The sequence below is a fragment of the Numida meleagris genome, chromosome 6 (genome assembly GCF_002078875.1).
Source record: "Numida meleagris isolate 19003 breed g44 Domestic line chromosome 6, NumMel1.0, whole genome shotgun sequence".
NCBI lineage: Eukaryota > Metazoa > Chordata > Aves > Galliformes > Numididae > Numida > Numida meleagris.
This window is the reverse complement of record NC_034414.1, coordinates 52,055,706-52,075,946: the sequence shown is the minus strand read 5'-3', so window position 1 is coordinate 52,075,946 and position 20,241 is coordinate 52,055,706. Positions and strand designations below refer to the sequence as shown.

Here is a 20,241-nt window from a genome sequence, read left to right as displayed (position 1 = left end):
GTGTTGTAACAGTAAGTATCAGCTCCTATTTAAATAAGTGAATTAATTTATTCGTATTTGTACATTAGAATGTATACAATTCCAGATAGCATTACAGTTAGATTAACAAAAGCTAGTTACCAAAAAGAAAATACAAAACTAAAAATGAAAGCTTAGTTATTACAGAAGGGAAGTTTCAAGATCGTGTAATTCCAATTTGGCGATACTTGGTGAAATAGGTTAAGAAAAAAAATCGAGTGAATTCTATAAAACCATATCTAAGGCAGATTTTATTGTACATGGATCTTAAACATTTGGATAGAGGGAAAAACCTGAGATCTCTATACCCAAAAGCTATTCTCTGCAGAAGAGACATACACCTTTGTTTGCTTTTTGTGGCAAACAGTATATATAATTGTTACTATAAAAGTTGTGCTGTACATTAGCTGTAGTGCAGGTCACTTTCATATTTCATATTAAGTGCCAATAAAGGCAATAAAGGTTTAACAAAATATACAAAGTCTTAAAAGGTGAGACTGTTTAAAGCATTAATTGTATACATATTGCACACTATAGTGAATACTCATGGTTCAAAACAGAAATACATTGTGTATGCCAGTTCTTACATAATGAACCACACTGGAATGAGAACAGGTCAAGAGCAAGTGTTAACCAGTTGTCAAATTAGCACAAAGTGAGATGCAGGTCCTCCAAGGCTGGTGTCTTCTCTCCAGTTGCCAGCAGTTCGCTCATTTCCTACTGGTCCCGAGACTCATAAAGAAGTTTTGTTGCCTAATGTGAAAGCAAAACATGACTGTCAACCTACTTCCCTCCACAAACTGCATACAGCTGAAGTCACAGCAAGCAGCTGTAGCTCCTGTTTTCTTAAGAATGAAGCCTTAAAATCTGCACAGTAAGAAAAACAACATAGAGAAAGAAAGCTCCAAGGACTGCATACTCTCTACTGCTGCGAAGCACCTTGTGACTACTTTCCTCAGCCTTCTGTAAGTTTTGCCTCCCTTGCTCACCTTATGCATAGCTGCCAGCCAGCTTGCTGACAGCTTCTTGTTAGAGCTGAAGTCTTCACTGGCTGTAAATTTCATCTGTGTTAGCTCCTCTGATCCTGGTACTTTATACTGCAGAATCATACCGATGGCACGAGTATTGCCTCCTGGAAAAAAAAAAAAAAAAAAGAGATCCTGAACAGCAGTATGTTTTACCAACTAAATCAACACAACCTCTTTTTGCTCATAATCACGTTTGAATAAAGCATCTTACCACTGAATTCAAAGCACTAAGAGGTGCAGCATCAGAGGAAGCAGTGACAGAAGGCAATGCCAAGCAATGGAATGTGGAATGTGCAGATGCAATATTGCTTGCTTCTCTCTTGCAATCACTGAGGCACAACTCATAAAAGCCACTGATTGCACACACTGAGAAAACTCTCATATTTCAATATTACCGTCTGTCTTAAATAGATAACGTGGTTTCACAACACAGCCCGTGGTTTCTAAATTGAATTACCAGTGTCCAGTTACACTGGTATCAAATAGGGATCCTTGCTTGATCCAAATCTGGCAGCCGTTGGGAGTTTGGCAAGAGTAGCTGGCAACAGGCAACAATGTCATTTATTTCCTGAAGGAAATCCCTTACCAAAGACATTGTTCTGACAACAGTGCAATAGCAAGACGCTTGCATCTCTCTTACTCTAGCTGCACAGAAATGAAGATAAACGAAAGCAAATACACAGAAATTGAACAGAAGCTTTGTTTAGAATAGCACATTGATGCTTCACATTCACTCTGTTGGGAAGCTTATTTACTGAAGCAGCAGAGCAGAAACTAAGGCCACAGCAACAGCACCACCAAACACAGGAGGACATTTCTTATGAAGACTGCCCTTGTGAGCAGAAAGGGGCCTGGAGGCCATTACCGTAATATTCAGAGGCCAAACAAAGACCATCCTGGTCAAAGCAACGTGATCAAAAGCACGCAGCGTTCATAAACAGTTACTTCCTCCTTCTCTTGGGACAGATTGCAGTTCACCATCTTTATCAGTATCTGCTCCATCTACCCAGTCAAACTAACAGCCATGTACCAGACAACAATACACACGGAATACATTACTCATTTCTGGTGTACACAATTCAGGAAACCTCTGTTGAAGGAGGGTGATGTGCAAAGCTGTGTGCCACTAAAGATAATTTCTCATCTTCCCTCTTCAGGGGCAGACAATAGCACACGTGGTCGAAAGAAGGACTCAAGTGTTTTGGTTCTCCTCCAAAGAGTTACAAAACAATCACTTGGTTTATTAAGTAGATGGGAAGGAATTATTACATCGATACTGGAACACAACTTGTCTTAAGATGAACAGACGTGCATCAAGCAAAAAGCTAGCACTGCAGAGGAAGACAGATGGGAGAGGGGTCGTAACAGCATGCCGGAGGGAGCTGTGCTCACAAAAGGTACTGGTGATACCTTCAGTAATATGCTGGCTCTCCAGAAGGCTGGTGTAAGTGTGAATATCTTTTTCTACCATCAAGAAGGAAGACAGGCAGGCAAAAAGATAAAGCAATCAGAAGAGTAATGAACAAGGAATTACAGAAGCATTAAGCAACTCAGCAACTTATTTGGTTGATTTGAATATCAAGTTCATTAAAGTTAACATGCTGTACTGATAGACTGTGCAATTAAAGATTCCAGCAGTGACAGAGATGTTGCTAACGAGTAATCATTAAAATTCCTGACCCTGTTTGTTCTCATGTCAATGAAATCATGCTCAAGTTCATCCTGAAATGCTACGAAATATTACTGCCTGGTCTCTTGACATAAGTAGCTGCCTTCTGATAACGATGTTACCAGTTTAATTTGGCCACCCCTTCATCTTGAGTGAAATTAAGAGCACATCATTTTATTTTTTTAAACAGTTTCTCTCTCTCACTCTCCTCTGAACTCTTTGTACAAGTAGAATAGAAACCCTGGCTGGACTCTGAAACAGAAGCTAAGACTGACAGCTCCCTCCTATAAGCTTCTCATTCAATAGATACAGAATTTTAGCCAAGAGAAAGGATCAGACGAGATGACCACCTTTACTTCGGTTTATCAAGAACTTCTCTCATGTTAGAGTTCTAAAGTCATTTCTGAATTCTGAGGTTTCCCCCAGAATTCCAGCAGCCGCATGGAAAGGCTTCCATGCACAACACTATTCCAGCAACTGCTGTAAATGCTACAGTTATACCTGAACTACCAATAACCTAGAAATGCACTGTCTAGCTTAAACAATAATTACAGCTTCACATTGTTCTTAATAGTTAACTTGTATTGAATGAAAAGATTACCTCCAGGAGTAAATCCCTCTGTAAGTATCTGAACAGTTGAAATTTGTACAATTTCAATTTCATAATGGCTGTTTCCGTCCAAAACCAGGTATCTTCATAACAAAAGAAAAAAAATATATTGATTTTCTTGTCAACAATATCAAATCCAAATCAAATGTTTGGCTTATTATGTAATAATCTAGCTGTGTTCACAAGGGCTATTTCCATCAACCTTCCTCACCTCTGATTGTTGGAAAGCCGACAGACCATGAGCTCAGATTTATCCGATGTTCCCAGAGTTACAAAGAATGTAGCACCTGAAAAGAAAAGCTTTAGTATTCTAATGCAGTATTTAGGAAGGAATATGAGAGTATCAAAAAGGATAACTAATTTTTACTTCCTGCACCTACTACACTGAATTACGAGACTAATTCAAATGTTAAATGAGTTAGCTTAGCAGAACACTGAAATATAACATGTCTCTAGCTATGTTCTGCATCACGTGACCATTCACATTTAGATGCAGTTTTACCCACACGCTGTAGATATCTAAGATAAATCCTTGAAAAATGAGAACAGATTTGAAGATGGCAAAAACAAAGACCCTATCACATCAGAATTACACAGAAGAATCAACAGCAGGATGTGACTGTCAGCTGTGTGCTTAACAGATATGGAATGACACCTTTCAGAATCATAGAATCATGGAATTAGCTAGGCTGGAAAAGACCTACAAGATCATCCAGTCCAACCATCCACCTACCACCAATAACCCCACTAAACCATGTCTCTCAATGCTATATCTTAATGTTTCTTGAACACCTCCAGGGACAGTGACTCCACCACCTCCCTGGGCAGCCCATTCCAGCACCTGACCACTCTTTCAGAAAAGTAGTGTTTTCTAATGTCCAGCCTAAGTCTCCCCTGGTGCAACTTGAGGCCATTTTGTGGTGCTGCAGACTAGCTCAGCCTTACTGCGAGGTCAGCGAACTTCACCCTTTGTCTCATGTTTCCCGCCTGCTCAAAACAGCTCTTTTGGCATCAGGAAAGTCATCTTAGTATTGAAGTGATTCATAAATTAAAGCAGACAACACACCTACCACCTTCTTCCTCTGTGCCTCACACTCCCTCTGTTGCCTAATCCCAACAGCGTTGGCCCGGGAAGTACATACTAACATAGAGCACTGCCAAATGGCCTGCGACCCATCTTCACAGACCAAACCACGCAGCCTCGGAGCGTCACCTCATTGTCTGCTTCCCACTTCGCTGTGCTTCACTGACCCCTCAATGCAGACGCACAGGCTGCTGCTGACGTGAGACATGCAGCAGCAGCAAAGCTACCAAGGACATCATCAAAACAACCACTGCCCTGAGATCTGTGAGTCTGCAGTATGCCAGGAGTAACTTCAGACTTTAGCTGCATAACACAAATGCAAGCAGGACAGACTTTTTCAAGGAAAGCCTTCAGGTTAATTATTTCAAAAATTATCTACACCATTACCTGCCAAGCACAATGAAGAATGGTTTGTGCGTTGCAGGGAAGAACATACCCCTTTCTGGTCCTACAGTCTCCTTAGGAACTAATCAAACTGTGGTTTAGCATACTGATTATACATACCTGTACCATACCAACAGTGAAGAGCCCATCAAAAGGCCCTGAACCATCAGAGTATCTTCAAAAATGAAAACTCAGCCTTTATTATATAATTGGAACGTGAATTCCTTTATTGCACGTAGCTTTAATGCTGTGCAGAATTGTCCTGCCACCAGTCACATCCACAGGCCATCAACAAGATCAAAGCTCACAGACAAAGCTTGAAAAAAAGCACAGTATCTCGTCGAAAGGAAGAAATGGCTCTGTTGTTCAGCATTTTCATCCTCATTTAGTGCAACAGAAATATGGCTAAAAGATGGACTATTTTAATAAAATGCCAGCTGCACCCATATCAGTCCTCAGAGGCATTAAAGTTTTCTTTGGTTTTAATGTCTTTTTATCTTCTATTCTCTCTCAATAAGCTGGTAACACAGAATTAAGTGGCAAACAAGAAACACAACAACAAGGAAGTGTTTTAAGGACAGAAAATTGCAGCGCAACAGCTTGACAAGGGGAATTCATCTCGCTGTTTATCAGATTTTTTTTTAAACACAGCATTTGAATCAATGTAAGTGAGATGAAAACAACATATATACACAGTCAGTACTTGCCATTCATGAGCACTTTAAGCTGTTTGTCATAAAACTCTGTTTCTTTCTGTGAGATGAGGGCACATTCAGCACACTGGCGCACAGGGTCCACAAAGCACATGCGAGGCAGAGGCACTTTTTTACTGCAGCACTTGTCACAGAAGCACTTTCCACATCTCCGGCAGTGATGCTAAGCACGAGAGAACGTTTTATTTGTTTACAGAATACATGGTTAGGGAATAACATGGTAAAGTTCTTACATTAAACATCCTCCTACCCAAGAACCAGAAGTTTCTCAGCTGTGACACATTCACGTTGAAAGGACAGCACAGCAGGCGGGGGTAAATGGCAATTAACTGCTGTAGCAGTGGGAAGAACTCTCTGAAGACTGAGCCCTGAGAGTGGTGCCCAGTGTGAACAGCACTAGAAGCTTTTGCTGGCACTGACAACGCACTTCTGAAGCAGACCAGTGATATGCTCAAGGGATTTTCCCCGAAGACCAGTAAATCCCTTCCTTGCTTTACTGTCAATAAAAATGCAAGAGAAGAGCGGTTTCTAGGTCACTTCCCACTTCCAAGCGGAGATCTGAAAGCTTCAACTGCAGATTCTGTTCTTCTCCCTCTAAACTGGTTCTCAAATGTTTCCCATGGAAAAAGCTATAGAACTTCACAGCTGAAACCTGAAGTCTTCCCTCTACCAGAAATATCAGGCAGCACAGTGCAAACCCAACCAAGTTGTAATACCAATTAAAATCAGGTCTGGCAAAATCAGCACGGCTTCAAAAAGCGGCCTGTGCTCCAGTCACTCCTGGGGTGTGGAGCCCTGGCAGTTCTTCCTGATGCAAGTTTTCAGCAGATGACAGCAGCTCGTGTCAGAACAAGCGCTCCCAGGCAAGCAGGACCTGATTTGTGGCTCACAGCAAGCCTCAACTGTTTGACACAAGGAAGTGATACGCTGCAGTTCTGATCACTGTTCAACTTCCCAATATTACGCAGTCCTCTGAAGTGCCTGCTACACTTGGCTACCTCCATTTACTTCCTGAAGCTAACAAAAGCAAAATACAGCAGCCTAATGAATTACTGCTTTGCAGCCAATCCATTACTATGTCTGCTTTAAGACTTCTCCTTCCTTCTCCCTCCAAAAAATATATGAAAAACCATCAACTATGTCAGTGCATTTCCAGTCCCACTTCCACCAGCAAGTACTGGTGTCAAGTAACAGGGTGTCAATGCACTTACACAGAGGAACGTTATTCTCGGCTAAAATCAGTGCTGGCTTTTCCGGGAGGCTGCAGAACTCCCATGTTCAGCAGAACGTTTTCTGATCCTGAGACAGATCCTGTTTCACTATTAGAACAGAAGGACAACCCGATTTTCAGCTCTCCCCGTTTTAACAGCTGAGCTCTTTAATGTCAGATTGTAATTCATTACATCTGAAAACATCTTTAGTTCACATTTCTACAACTAATTTCATGTCTGAAAGCAGAACTGCATTCATTAATTTGTTTCCAGTGTCAGTACTGATGCTGGCAGCCCACTCCAGCATGAGCTCCTCTAACGTGCCCTTTTCGTGCAAATCCTGCAGGTAGCACCCGGCATTTTGGAAAAACCCAAACCATGTATTACAAACTGTGCTGAAAGAATGTCACAGAAATGGAATTTATGAAGAAAAAAAGAAGTCCTCTAACCAGAAAAGGCAGAACTGAAAGAAAAACTATTGTTAACGTCCGTTAGTCTTTGCATGAAATTCTACTCAATCATCTACACTTTGTATCACAAGTTCATATTAGCATGTTGCAACAGTTGAAGCTTTATATTTTGTCAATTTTTCTTACCTTTCTAGTTATGAAGTCAAATTTTGTATCACACTGCATACATCTTGGGCACTAGAAAACAGAACAAATTAATGTTAACCTGCAAGATTTGCCAAAATCGTTCACCCTAAGGAATACTGCGTCTTGCCAGAACGATGTTTCAGACATCCTTAACACGCTTACCCCTGTTTGGGTCTCCAGAAAGGCCTATATTCACAGCTGGATTCTTTCTAGTTTTCCAGCTGCAGAAAGCTAACCTCCTGCAGCCAGGCTACCACAGAGTTCAGCCGAATGTCATCTTGAAGACTCGCGCTAGGCTGAGCCGCTGCTGTTTGCTTAGCACACAGTCATCACCGTTTGCCTTTAATTAATACATTTCAATACCGAACTCTTTATCTTCGAAGAATTCCCTCAGGTTACAGCAGCTTCTGGAGTCAATTTCTGTGGTGAAACACAAGTCCCTTTCTCAATCACCATCCCAAGTTGTACAGCTACAGCCAAGAAAACACTACAGCAGCTAAGGAAAAGAGTCTCCAGAAACACTGCATTTTCTTTAACTATAGTTTTATATAAAGCACTCACACCTATACAAAGGGCTTAACAAATCAGAGAGTAACAGCAGTCGCTGTAATGGAGCAGAAATAACTACGCTGCAATGTTTGGTACAGGAAGCTGTTTCTCAATCCCACACAAAGCAGAACTAGAAGTGTTCCCATATTGTTTCAAGTATTGGAGTTAACTCCCAGCCACCTCCCTTCTCAGAGGCTCCATAAAAGCTGCTTCTCACAGTCACTGACAATGAACCTTCAGCATTCGGCAACTGCAACGTTCCCAAGGTTTGCTCTGTAGCACTCTACAGCCAATACCACATTTTGCTCTACAGCAATCTTGATTTAGTGATTTAAGTTTTGACATATCTAATAGTTTGGGAGCTAGGCGCTGCAGAATTTCAAAATACCCTGAGTTTAAGAAGATGAATTAGACTCCTGGTAAAGAAAATCTGTATTTCTGGTCATAAATCGGAAAGCACAAGCTGCAAACTAGGGAGAAAATGCTCTTCTCAATCCCATCTTGAATAGAATTCACAAATAATACTAGGTTAAATTATACAAGTTGCAACTAACAGAATTACCCATCTTCATATTTCATACTGACTTTGCAGAACAATATTTCTAAACTCCAGAGCAATTATGATAACTCTATGTAATACACAGTGCAGTTATACATGGGAAGGAAATGGCACTGGTTGCAGGTATCACAGAGCGGGTTTTTCCTGCTGAACCGTTCTAACCTGAGTAGCCTCAATACACTGTTCCTTCGCGGCACTTCTGCTTCAAGTAACAAAAATCCTGAGAACAAATTTGCATTGTGACTGCTGCTTGGCCTGGGAAGAGCTGCAAATGAAGAACATCTTTAAAGGTGAATCCTTCCCATTCATCCTCATGACACAGACAGCACATGAGTACGGGATTGCTCAAGTTTGGTATCACATTCACAGAGAACAAAGCATGACACTTGAGTTACTTTTCATGTCTTCAAGATACAGGCTTTTCAAAACTACTGCAAATCTGATTTATTTATTTTAAGTAGAACCAAGAAGATAGAAAATAAGACACTAAATAAAAATGCATGTCATTAATATGTTGATTTCAAAATCAACGGTATCAGATTACTTCATATACCAAGATGAAAATGGCAGAGCAACCAGATGCTGGGTGCTGGTAATAATTCAGGAGCAACGAGAACTGGTTAAAAGCAGAGAGGAACTTTTGATGCACTTCTCTGAAGTGTGATAAGGAATTAGTGTAACATTTTAGATCCAGATAGAAGTGACAACACTGCAGAAAGACAGGAAGCTATGGTTACACTTCATATACTTTATTTGTATATACAGTAACAACCTGATGAGAGAAGTGATGTGAGCCAACAGCTGGTTAAGCACATTAACACAGCGAATGTGTGACAACGCGAAGGTTTGCAAACTCATCAAACCAGATGTCATAACATGCCCAACCAGAACGATGCCAGTGGGAGATGCCTTCCGATAAGACCATAGCCACACGTGACTAATCCACTGCCTGAGCTGCACGAGTTTGCTAGCAGCACGAGAGCAGCTCTATCACATGGCCACATAAAGCCCAGCTCCATCCTGCCATCAGCTCAGAGCCCCTGGCAACCCAGAGCCCCACCAGAACGCTGCCTTCACACGCCTCTGCTGGGAGGCATGCAGTGGTCCTCAGCCATGTGAGATCTGGGACACGGGTGGATCTTGGAAGCTTCGGCCGCCTCTGCACCCTAACAGCATTCCTACTCCAACATTTCCTCAATAGGAGCATCACCAGTTGAGCTCTCCTGGTGATTAATACATTTTAGATACATCAATTCTTAAATACACCTAACTAGCTTAAATAAATCCTACTACAAACTCCCAAATAAATTTCAGCTGAATTAAGATGGCACTTGCTAAAATACCAAGCTACGTTCCAAGTCTGGGAAGAAACTGCTTTTAGTTTAAGATAACCAGCCCTGGAGGTGCCCAAGGCCAGGCTGGATGGGGCCCCGGGCAGCCTGAGCTGGTGGGAGGCAGCCAGCCCAGGGCAGGGGTTGGGGCTGGGTGGGCTTTGAGGTCCCTTCCAACCCGAACCATTCTGTGCTCCTATAACCAATACGCCAATGACGTCCAGTGGTGATGATGTCAGCCCTCAGGTCTCCACGCAGCAGAGGCCAAGGTACGCTCAGTGCACGTACATACCCACCTGGCCAAGGAGGGCTGCCGTGAGGCACGGGGAGCCACAGCCTGCAGCAGAAGCTGCGCTGAGTCTGCCCGCTGCTCTAACTGCTTTCACACCAAACTTTCTGCCTCAAGAAACAGCAGGCACGGGCAGAACTTTCTTCCTTGTTTCTAACCCAGGAGGACGTGGCGTTCCCACACAGAGCGGCGTCTGGCGAGGAGCAGCTCTGCTTAACGACCGCCTGCTTACATTCGCAGAGCCTCATCAAAACTATATCTTAGCTCGGGCCGCATTTAAATGCACTGGCGTGAGTCCACACCACAGAGCAGCGGCAATAAGTAAACAAGCGATCCTAAATAAACAGCTGCCCGTGCCCTGCTAGCGCCTGGCTGCGGGAACGGGTAACAACCAACGCACGTTACACCAAACTTAGAGGAATTTCGCGATTACAGAGGTTACTTAACAAGTATTTAAAAGCAAAGCTGCCTGAGACGCCCCGAGTTATTCGGACGTTACGAGCCCCACGTCCACCGCGCAGCCCTGCAGGCCCAGCGCCGGGCCGGCCCTCTCCGCCCGCTAAGCCACGCGAAACGGAGCCGCGCACTTTGCACCCGAAGGGCCCCGCAAACGGCCCCCGGGGCGCGCAGGCTGAGAGAGCCACCCGCCCGTCCCCATACCTCCTTGTCGGGCACCCAGGGGGGCTCGTCCAGGCCGAAGGGGCTGCGGGCGGAGCGGTGCTCGGGCACCATGCGCAGCCCGCTAAGGGAGCGCACCAGCTTCTTGGCGTCGCGAGCCTCGCAGCCCGACATCTTCCCCCGACACTCCGCCACCGCTACTCGCCCCTCGGGACTGGCAGCGCTGCCATCCAATGACCGCTCGGCCCGCTCGGGACGGGCGCGGCGCTAGACCAATAGGAAGCGGCGTCTCGCCGGTCTCCGCCCTCCCTCTCCAAACGACCAATGGAGACTGCCTCCACACTTCCCAACCAATCCTGCACCGCTCGCGGCTGAAGGCGGGCGTGTTATTACTTCCTCGCCCCTCTGGGGGATTCGTGCGCGTGCGCAGAAGGAGCGGCCGGCCTCGCAGACCGGAAATGGGGGGCTCCCCGCCCAGCCTCCCGGAACAGCGCCCTACAGGAGTGGAGAGCGCCCCGCCCGGCCCTTGGCTGCGCCGGGGAGCCCAGGCCGTGTGGTGTTCTGATAGGCCAGCAACGAGTGACGTCGTGAACGGGCCGCCCGCCGATTGGCTGCGGCAGCTCTGGCGCGGAGGTCGAAAGGCCTGGCGGGGGGAGGCACTGAGGTGATCTCTGGTTGGGGCCGCGCGCTGTCTCCGCCGCTGCCCGTGGCCGGCGTCCGCCGCACTAAGCGGTTCGGAGACCTTCCGGGCACAGGCCGGTGAAGCCACGGTTAATTTCAACGCGCTGTAACTCTCGTCAGAATGCCGCGTTGAATAGGTGCCGCCTAGCAATAACGCTCTTCTTTCCTCCCGCGCCCCTCCTGCCGCTAGGCCCCATGGCAGCCGCCGCGCCCAGCGCCCCACGGGTGAGTGCCCGCGCCGCCTTCTGCCGTATTCGTGCGACTGCCGCTGTCGTAAAGGCGGCGTGCGCGACAGTGCCGCGCCTTACGGTTCTCCGTGGTTACAGTGCTAAACGGGTGCGTCGGGGCAAGGCGCTAGGGGAGCGGTCGCCGTGCTTGACTAGGAGATACGCGATGTTTCTACAAAATGTTCGCACTGAATCATGCTTACGTTTCATTGCGCGTGTATACCCGACTTAAAAAGTAACAATTAATTCCCTGATGCTCTGTTCACGCCAGTGCTGTATCAGGCCATGGACTGGGACCAGTTTGACCTGAACCCTAAAGTGATTGCTGCCCTTAAGAAAGGTAACGTGCCTTGGGGACGCGATGCTGGTACGTCTGTCACGTGACGCCTTCCTCTGTGGGGCCGTGTGCTTGTGCTATCAGCGCACAGGGGTATGCTAACGTTTTGGAACCGCAGTTAAATATTTCCTAAGCAAGTTTTTTGAGTAATTAGAAGCGATGGCTTCTTGCCATGCACCAGTGATCGTTTTCCAAATGTCGTGACGTTTTGATCCATTCAAAGTGAATGGTACCTGCCCAGCTTGCAAGAACGTGCTGTAGGGAAACTTCAAGTAAAGGAGCAGTGGAACGTCGGAAAACTTTTGTGCATGACTGTAATGCAATGGAAAGTGTTTATAAAACTTCTCTTCGTTTCAGCTGACATAAAATCAATAAAAGAGGTTTTAAATCTTTCTGGAGCAGACTTGCAAAGGTTGATGAAGCTGTCCAGTGCCGATGTAGAGTGTTTGCTGAAAACGGTCTCTCGCGCTCTGAGGAAAAACTGTATGCTTACAGGTAATAAAGTCAATATAAACAACAAAAAAAAAAGCATTCTGGAAATACTGTGCATCTGGAAATAGCATCTGTGATTGTGAGATGTGAGCTTGGTTCCTCGCTGACACGGTGATATGATTCTGAAAATGAGAAGTTTAGTTATGCTGTAGTAAATTATTTAGGAAGCTGTAGTGAATTATTACACGGCAGCTCCTGTGGGACCTTGAAAGTAGAAGGAATTCTATCGAAGTCATTCTTTGGGACCAAGCCAGCTTAAAACGGCAAAATAATTCTCCGGTCTGGAAAACTTGACTGTAGGAATGCAACGTTTTCTTTTTTTCCCTCCTTTGTTTCCAGTAATTTCCTTTTGCCCCAAGACTGGTTGAAAAGCTTGTATGATGTTATGAAGCATGTGAACTGATCTTAAGTGATCACTTAATTCCAAATGAAGCAGGATCTGATAGCTCCTCCTGCAAATACGCTTCACAGCTGCTCTGCAATTAGAATGTATTTTCTTGTGGTCTGGATCTAGCTCTAGGCCTTGGCCAGATGCCAGCGATGCTGTTCATAGCCAGCAAGATCTTCCCTGAGCGTAGCTTGCCATAGAAACTCCTTAGAGGCAAAGAAGGGAAAAGGTTTTGTGACTCAGGGTAAATTCTTGGTTTTTAAACAGGCATTTAATCGGTAGGTTCTGTGGGGAAGCCTGGGCTGAACTGGAAAATTCTCCCATTGACAAAGAAGGCATCCCTTGTAGGTATAAATCTACAGCATCGACGTCTGTACTGTGTCATTGTGCATTAGAAAGATACTAAATTAATTTTTCCTTCTTTCCGTTTATTTTTTCTTAATCCTTAAAAAAACCCTGCAGCACTTCAGCTCTACCAAGATAAGGATTGTCTCTCCTCCCAGTGCCAGAAGCTAAGCCTGGGATGTTCAGTGCTAGATAACTTGTTAAGAGGTGGCATTCCTTTAGTGGGAATCACAGAAATTGCTGGAGAAAGTTCTGCTGGGAAGACTCAAATTGGTTTGCAGCTGTGCCTTTGTGTGCAGTATCCTTACAGATACGGAGGATTAGAGTCGGGTAAGTATTGACATGTAAGTATTGATTGATTTGCCATTTGGAGGAACGTACTGTCTTTAAGAACGTTGTAGAATCATGGAATGTTCTGAATTGAAAGGAACCTGTAAGACCATGCAGTTTCACCACTGTGCCGTGGGCTGGCTGCCTCCCACCAGCTCAGGCTGCCCAGGGCCCCATCCAGCCTGGCCTCGGGCACCTCCAGGGATGGGGCACCCACAGCTCTGGGCAGCAGTGCCAGCGCATCACTGCCCTCGTAGAGACAGATTTACTCCTGATGCCATCAGTGTGATTTGGCAGCGATCTTGCTCTTCCTTCCATGCTGCGCTGGGTTTAATTTGGCAGCTCAGTGGCTTGTTGTGGGGAAACTTTAATTATAATTATTACTTGTACCATGCCCACCCACATGGAAAGATTGTGGAATGTCCGGACGATATTGATTAAAGGACGGAAATTGCACTTTAGCTGACATTAACTTTGGTTTAAGTTATGTCATTAATCAGAACAGAAGCAGATATATTCTGTTCAGTTCCTTCCTGTGTTAAAGTGCACCATGCACCACTCTGTGGTGGGTAAAAGATGAAGAGTGCTGTAATGTGGGCGCTTCAGTTAAATTAGAACCTTTTGGTCTCTGTTTCCCTATGGTCAGAACGTAATTACTACTTGGGGAATCCAGGTTTTCATCCAATTTTCCAAAGTTGCAATTTGGTGAAAGGTAACAGCTCTTGTCAGGCTTCTAGATGCTAATTGGTAGCAACGAAGTGTGAATTGCCAACTTCAGGCTTTGTGGTTTTTCCAAGTTTTTTCCGATACAACAGGCAAGTTTGGTATTGCTTGTTGAGGAGAATAGCTATGTTTTGGAGGCGGGCAAGGTACAGAAGGCTGTTGTAAGTGTGTAAGTGCTAGATGTTCTCCTTCCCCCTTAGATGGAAATGTTGAATTACATTTCCTTAGACAGTATAGATTTATTGTGTATTTCCTTCACTTGGCTTCATGCTAATCCTGTTTACAATTCTCAGTTCTAGAAGGCTGGCAGTAAAACAAGAAATTAGGACATCCTTTGCCTCAAGGTTATCGTTCTGCCATTCTAAGAATGTCAGTTATGGTCTATTGCATATTGGCTGAATTCATTTTCTGTGCCCATATTCCTGAGTAATACATGAATATAATGTGACATGCGTATCCATATTAGAATTTTGAATTAGAAAAAAATGTTTGCTGCTGATTCTTGTTAACCAAGCTGGTTTGGTGCGTGGCAGGTTGGGTTCATAGGACTGAAAATTCTTACTTTGTCTGACGATCTCTTGCAATTCTTGAGGGTGAGGTTTTTGGTGTTTTTGTTTTGTTTTTGGGATATGAATATTTTTCTTTAGTTTCAACCTCAATTCTAGTAAAGCCCCAGGAGTTGATAAAATCGCTGGTTTCTGTTGGGCTGTTGTGGGACTGTAAGAAAGGTGTTTCTTCAGGATCACTGAGGATGACTGATTTCAGAAGTGCGTCTCCCACCTTCCTTCTCAGGAGTGAAAAGTACGCTGACTCTTGAGCTGCTGGTGGTGATGACAGTTTCCTAATAAGCTGTAAACGACGATGCTGTAGGATTTTCTGTTTGTAGCAGTCGCCTCTTTTATTTAGGTTATGACAATTTACCCGTCCTTAAAAATATGTGAATATTGTTAAATGTTTTGGAGTCGTGATTAGGCACCAGCCTTTAATGTTGAGTTTAGTTGTTTTAGTTATTTTAGTTTGGCTGGGCCGCACTGAGTGAAGAAGAATTCTCTTGGGCCACGTGGCTCGCTCCAAAAGTAATGCCTCCTGTTTATATCTGTGGAAACTACAACAGCTACAGCGAGCAAAGTAATGCTGTTTGATAGGATAAATTCTCAGCTACAAAATGCTATTTTTCAACACAGTCACCACGTTTAGCTGTGCGTTTTCACCAGTGATGAACGAGAGCCGGTGTGCTGCGCTCGTAACAATCAGCACCAGCAGAGGTGATCCCCTGTCACCACTGCTGAAAAGCAGCACCCTCCACCTCATTGTGCTCACATCCCTGCTTGGTCTCTGTAAATGTCCGGCAAGCGTCAGTGAATGTCAGTGGGCACCATTTTGTCTGCATGCAGGAGTTCAGTGACACCCCTTTGCTCCACGTGGACTTCCACCATTTTGGTCAGACACCATTTTGTCAGACTGCTGGGGTGAAATCTGTTATTTAATCAGTGGAGCACCAATCTGTCAAGAAATACAAAGCTACGCTTGGAAAAAAACACAAAGTCTCAAGTAAGAAATATTCCATCCTTCTGAAGCAAACTGAGGAGGGCACAAAGGATGCAGTGCTTAAGGCTGATCTGATTTTTAAAAAGCAGATGCTGTCTGTATGCCAGTATCTGTGGTAAAGAAATGGCTGTCTGTCTGAGTTAGGCAGTGTTGTGCTAAAGGTGATTGGCTGTGAATAAGAATGGAGGTTGGGAAGTCCAGCATGTTTTACTCCGGGGGTTCCTTTAGCGTTAAGATATCTCAGCACAAGTTAGCATGGCTTTCATTAGTTTGAAATTCAGTGTTCCAAGCCATAATTGGCTTATTGGAGCAAATATTGATGCTAAATACCTGTAACATCAAATTCATGATAGCAGTTTCTCTTGACTTGCTGGCATTTTACAAACTGAAAATCTGACTGGGAGTACAGGAACTGCAGTGATTTCTATGAGAATTCATGGAGGGATTGGGGAGAACTGAGCTTAAGAAGTTTAGTGCTAAAGAAAATTAGGCTTTTTATTAGGAAAATATTGCACGTATTTATTTTTTTTCTCCAACATCTGTGATGTGTGCAGTTAATTTTCTCTGTAATAATGCACACTCGTTAACGAGAACCCACAGCAAAACTACATGGACATTGATCCCAGTGATGTGATTGGGCTATAATCTTTTTTATCTAATGTACAGTTTTCAAGAAGAGTTATTACTGTTTGTGGGTTGGATGCATTACAGTGCCTTCAATCGTCCCAGTTAGGCAGGCAGACGTTGAGCAGCCGTGCAGGAAGAGCGTCACCTAGTGGATTGCTGGAGAGCACAAAGAAAACGGTGTCAGCAGGCAGCAAAAAGCACCTGGCAGCTACAAGAAAGTCGGGGTGGGGGTGGGGGTGGTGTTCATCATCGATTCAGGAAAATGTCTGTGTAAAAGTCATGCTGCAATGACAGAGGATGCTTCCTTGATTGCAGGAGCTGTCTACATTTGTACAGAAGATGCATTCCCAAGTAAACGTTTGCAGCAGCTGATAGCTCAACAGCATAAGCTGCGTGCGGATGTGCCACCTGAAATCATACAAAAGATCAGATTTGGGAATAGTATCTTTGTTGAGCATGCAGCAGATCTGGTAAGTAACAGCAGATTACAAATACGTGATCACAACGCTATATTCCAGTAACCAGAGGAGTTTTTTGTAGCAGGAGACCAAAGCAGCTGCGTGTTATCCCCAGCTATTTTAATCACAGATCCAAAATGTAGCATCATAGGAGCCTCTGTGAAGAAAATCAACTCTATCCCAGCCAAAAGCAGGACACAGTAAGTAGCACGCACTATGGGAGTTAGGACATTGCAGTGGTTGGAGGTATAGTAAAACACCACTCACTGGGAAGTAAAGCACTGCATGGTAGGTGATTGCAATCCATGTATTGCAATGCATCAATTCTGCTGGTGTGCATATGTGTCTATCTGGATACATAGTTTTTTTTTTTCCCTCATTTAAAAAAAAAATCAAATGTCTTTGGTATCGTAAGATTTATGACTTTGGAAAAAAACAAACCAAAAAACAACAGTTAGTTTAGTAGAGTGGACCTTCCTGTAAATCAGACTTGACAATTCAGTTGTAAAAGCTGTGGAATGCTGAAAGACATCATTTAATTCTTGATGCATTTGATGCCGCTCTGTAGCTGGTGGCAGCAGTCAGAAGAACTGAGACACATGCCACCTTTTTTGCCCACGCTGAAAACAGGTTGGCCAGAAGCTGAGATTGTCACCGTGTGCTTCCTCTCCTTTATACTCAGCTGCTGTAAGCCACTGTTAAAGACAAGGCTCCGGGCTACAAGGCCCTTTCATCTGACTGATACCTGTATGAAAGGAGTTGTGTGCTGCAGAGTATTTGTGTTAAACTTTCTGCAACTGCTGTGTAGGGTGGCTTCACAGTATTCAATTAATGAAACAGCAGTTTAGTCACTTCTGGGTTGGATATTTAATGCTGGTCTTGAGTTCTCAGTACTGCAGTGAGAACCATCCTGCAAAACAGGAATTCTTCAGGATTTGTATTATTGCGTTCTCAAGATTTTGAGCTGTCTGCGCATACTTCTAAACAGCTGCGAATTACTGCAGTAGATTGCACACATGCACAGTCAGTCTCCAGTTGCTTTGTTATGTACAACCATAAGATACCTGCTAAAAAATAGGGAGACTTAAAATCTGCAAACTTGTTTTATGATTAGAACCTCCATCAGCTTGCATTTCAGCGATGAGATCTGTAGTTACCATCTTGATTTTACAAATAAGAATGATCTGAACCATTCTAATGCCGTCTGTCTGCGTTCTGGGGATAGGACACCTTCCACAAGTGCATTACGAAGAGGATCTCCGTCCTGCTCACAAGAGGCGTGGTGCGCTTGGTGGTCATCGATTCCATCGCTGCTCTGTTTCGATGCGAATTCGGAGCTTCAGACTCCATTCTGAAGGCTCGCTATTTGCAGACGTTTGGAGCGCAGCTTCATGGCTTAAGCACCAGATTCAGGGCTCCAATAATGTGCATTAATCAGGTATGGCACCAAAATGAGTGTCCTTCAAGGCTGTGTTCTGATGGGTGTGGAGAATTGGAATGGAGATGGGTAGTTTTCTGAACCAAGTGTTTCTCTCTGAGTGTCCCTGAAGGAGCTGACAAATGGAAGAGCTAACGTGGCACAGGTGGCTTTTTGCTTGCTGTTTTAAACTAATTCAGTATCTAGTAGAAATCAAATTCATACATGCTGCAGCTAGCATAGCTTCCTTGTAGTTTGCCTGGGAAGAATATGGGTTTTTCTAACTTGGCTTAATGCACGATCCGATAACTTGAATGTTGTTGGCTTTGCTCCTCGCCCTTCTGTGTGGTGCAATCAAACGCCCGGCAGCAGGTCGGCTCCAAATGTCGTTGTTCTGCTTCAGGTGACCGACGCGGTGAGTGAGGCAGAAGCTGTGCAGTGTGGGGACAGGTGAGTCGTCCACCACGGAAATGAACAGCGGTGCACAGGGCAGCACTTAACCACTGTACTTTGCTGTAACTCCAGCACAAACTACTGGTGCGTGTGAACAGCAGCGGTGCATTAAGCAGCAGTGCTGAGTTTGCTGGAGGCAATAACAGCTGTTGTGCTGTTGTACAGTAGAGGAAACCATCCTGTGTGGCTGTATGGTCGTGCCTCACCAGCAAGTTCAGGAGCAGGCTCCCGCAGCACTGCTGCGCTCACTGCACAAGAAGGTTGATGCGTCTCTTTGATAGAATTGTGTGTGTTTTCTGTCTGCTTACGAAAACAGAGCAGCCAAGCCTTATGGATTGTTCTTGTTGCTTAAGGAAAAAAGTCTGAGTGCCTTTTGACATCAAGATAGTAACAAGATTCAAGCACACATATTTATTGTTTGAATCTACTACGCTTGAAACATTAGATGAACTAGGAGCTACATCAGTGCATTTCAGTAAAGCAATTCTAATGTAATTTTGTTACAACAGAAGCTAAGATGTTCCATATGAAATTCATACCTGCAGAAATCTGTACTGCTTTCCTTATAGTTCTGCTAGCAGAGTCTTTCCAGCACTCGGAATAACCTGGGCGAATCAGCTGCTGATGAGGTTGATGGTCAGCCGAGTGCCGCAGCCTGAACCGTTACCTGGAGCCGTGTCACACCTCCCTGCAAGCGTGAGGACTTTAAGAGTAGTTTTTGCTCCACATCTGCCTCCCTCCTTTTGCTGCTATACAGTAAAATTGGAAGGTGTGAAAGGAATGAAGTCAGTCCTTGGTGCAGTATAGCACCCCATTCCAAAAATGCATCGAACCTGCTTTGCTTCAGGAAGAAACATGAGTGAAATGAAATCTTCCTCGAACAGAGAAACGGATGCTGAAATACATAAAAGGTGATATGACAATAACATTAAGCATTTCTTTTTACATTGTGAAAATACTCTCTTTTTGTATTTGGATACAAGTTCAGCAGCCTCTCACTGTGAGATAGGTGTTCTGGAGAATAATCCTTACTGCAAGGCTGATGGGCGGCACCTTCAGCTGTTCTCATCCACACAGCTGCTGCTCTCCTCAGAGGCTGTTAGAGCTTTACATGTTTTTCTTCCTAAGACTAGCTGCTCTGAGTGCTCTTTCGAATCCTTGCTGCATTCAGGCTGAAAGGCAGCTCCATGAACTTATTTGTCCACGCTTTCCAAAGGCCTCAAAACTCCCTGTGCTTGGTGGGTGTGTGCGGTGAGCAGTGGGTGCTGCTCACTTGTATCACGTATCTGTTAAGCTTTCACACGTTTCCCTCTCACCCTTCTCCCTCTTCCCCCAGCTTCCCAATCTCTATTTGTAAGTGACCGGGGTAATTTTTTAAATTATTTTTTTTAAATAAAATCCAACCATGACGATTTTAAGTCTTTGTGTACTCCTTCTAAGGAAAAAAACGAATTATTCTCCCTTTTTCTGGCCCGCCTCCCAGTGAGTTTGTCTGGTACCCTGCTCATCCTCTTGTAATAGTTTTGGTGGATTTTCATTTTTTATGTATATTTCTA

At 44.3% G+C, this 20,241-nt stretch overlaps 2 protein-coding genes across 6 annotated transcripts; one reads left to right on the top strand and one right to left on the bottom strand.

Annotated features, from left to right (window-relative positions):
* ZFYVE21 (zinc finger FYVE-type containing 21) lies at positions 29-10,928 on the bottom strand. Its single transcript, XM_021402044.1, has 7 exons — positions 10,702-10,928; positions 7,314-7,364; positions 5,501-5,669; positions 3,537-3,612; positions 3,317-3,408; positions 1,008-1,150; positions 29-771 (listed from the first exon to the last, which is right to left on the bottom strand). Exons 1-7 carry the CDS (start codon positions 10,831-10,833, stop codon positions 736-738), a joined length of 699 nt encoding a protein of 232 aa, XP_021257719.1. The 5' UTR covers positions 10,834-10,928; the 3' UTR covers positions 29-735.
* On the top strand, positions 11,424-20,103 carry XRCC3 (X-ray repair cross complementing 3). Of its 5 annotated transcripts, none has more exons than XM_021402042.1 (8): positions 11,424-11,565; positions 11,839-11,907; positions 12,307-12,399; positions 13,247-13,459; positions 16,673-16,827; positions 18,041-18,253; positions 18,636-18,682; positions 19,255-20,103. In XM_021402042.1, the coding sequence occupies exons 2-8, from the start codon at positions 11,853-11,855 to the stop codon at positions 19,490-19,492; spliced, it is 1,014 nt and encodes a 337-aa protein (XP_021257717.1). In that variant the 5' UTR covers positions 11,424-11,565; positions 11,839-11,852; the 3' UTR covers positions 19,493-20,103. The 5 variants fall into 5 exon arrangements, with proteins under 5 accessions (XP_021257717.1, XP_021257714.1, XP_021257713.1 ...); XM_021402039.1 differs by having other exon boundaries at positions 12,262-12,399; XM_021402043.1 differs by lacking the exon at positions 11,424-11,565 and adding an exon at positions 11,600-11,748.

Excerpts from the sequence above, each read along its gene's own strand:
- XRCC3 (XM_021402039.1), top strand. The coding sequence starts at position 11,853 with ATGGACTGGGACCAGTTTGACCTGAACCCTAAAGTGATTGCTGCCCTT. Across the intron at positions 11,908-12,261 it reads GATTGCTGCCCTTAAGAAAG|CTGACATAAAATCAATAAAA; the intron begins GTAACGTGCCTT and ends TCTTCGTTTCAG. Across the intron at positions 16,828-18,040 it reads TTGAGCATGCAGCAGATCTG|GACACCTTCCACAAGTGCAT; the intron begins GTAAGTAACAGC and ends TTCTGGGGATAG.
- ZFYVE21 (XM_021402044.1), bottom strand. The coding sequence starts at position 10,833 with ATGTCGGGCTGCGAGGCTCGCGACGCCAAGAAGCTGGTGCGCTCCCTT. Across the intron at positions 7,365-10,701 it reads CCTGGGTGCCCGACAAGGAG|TGCCCAAGATGTATGCAGTG; the intron begins GTATGGGGACGG and ends TCTGTTTTCTAG. Across the intron at positions 5,670-7,313 it reads TTGACTTCATAACTAGAAAG|CATCACTGCCGGAGATGTGG; the intron begins GTAAGAAAAATT and ends TCTCGTGCTTAG.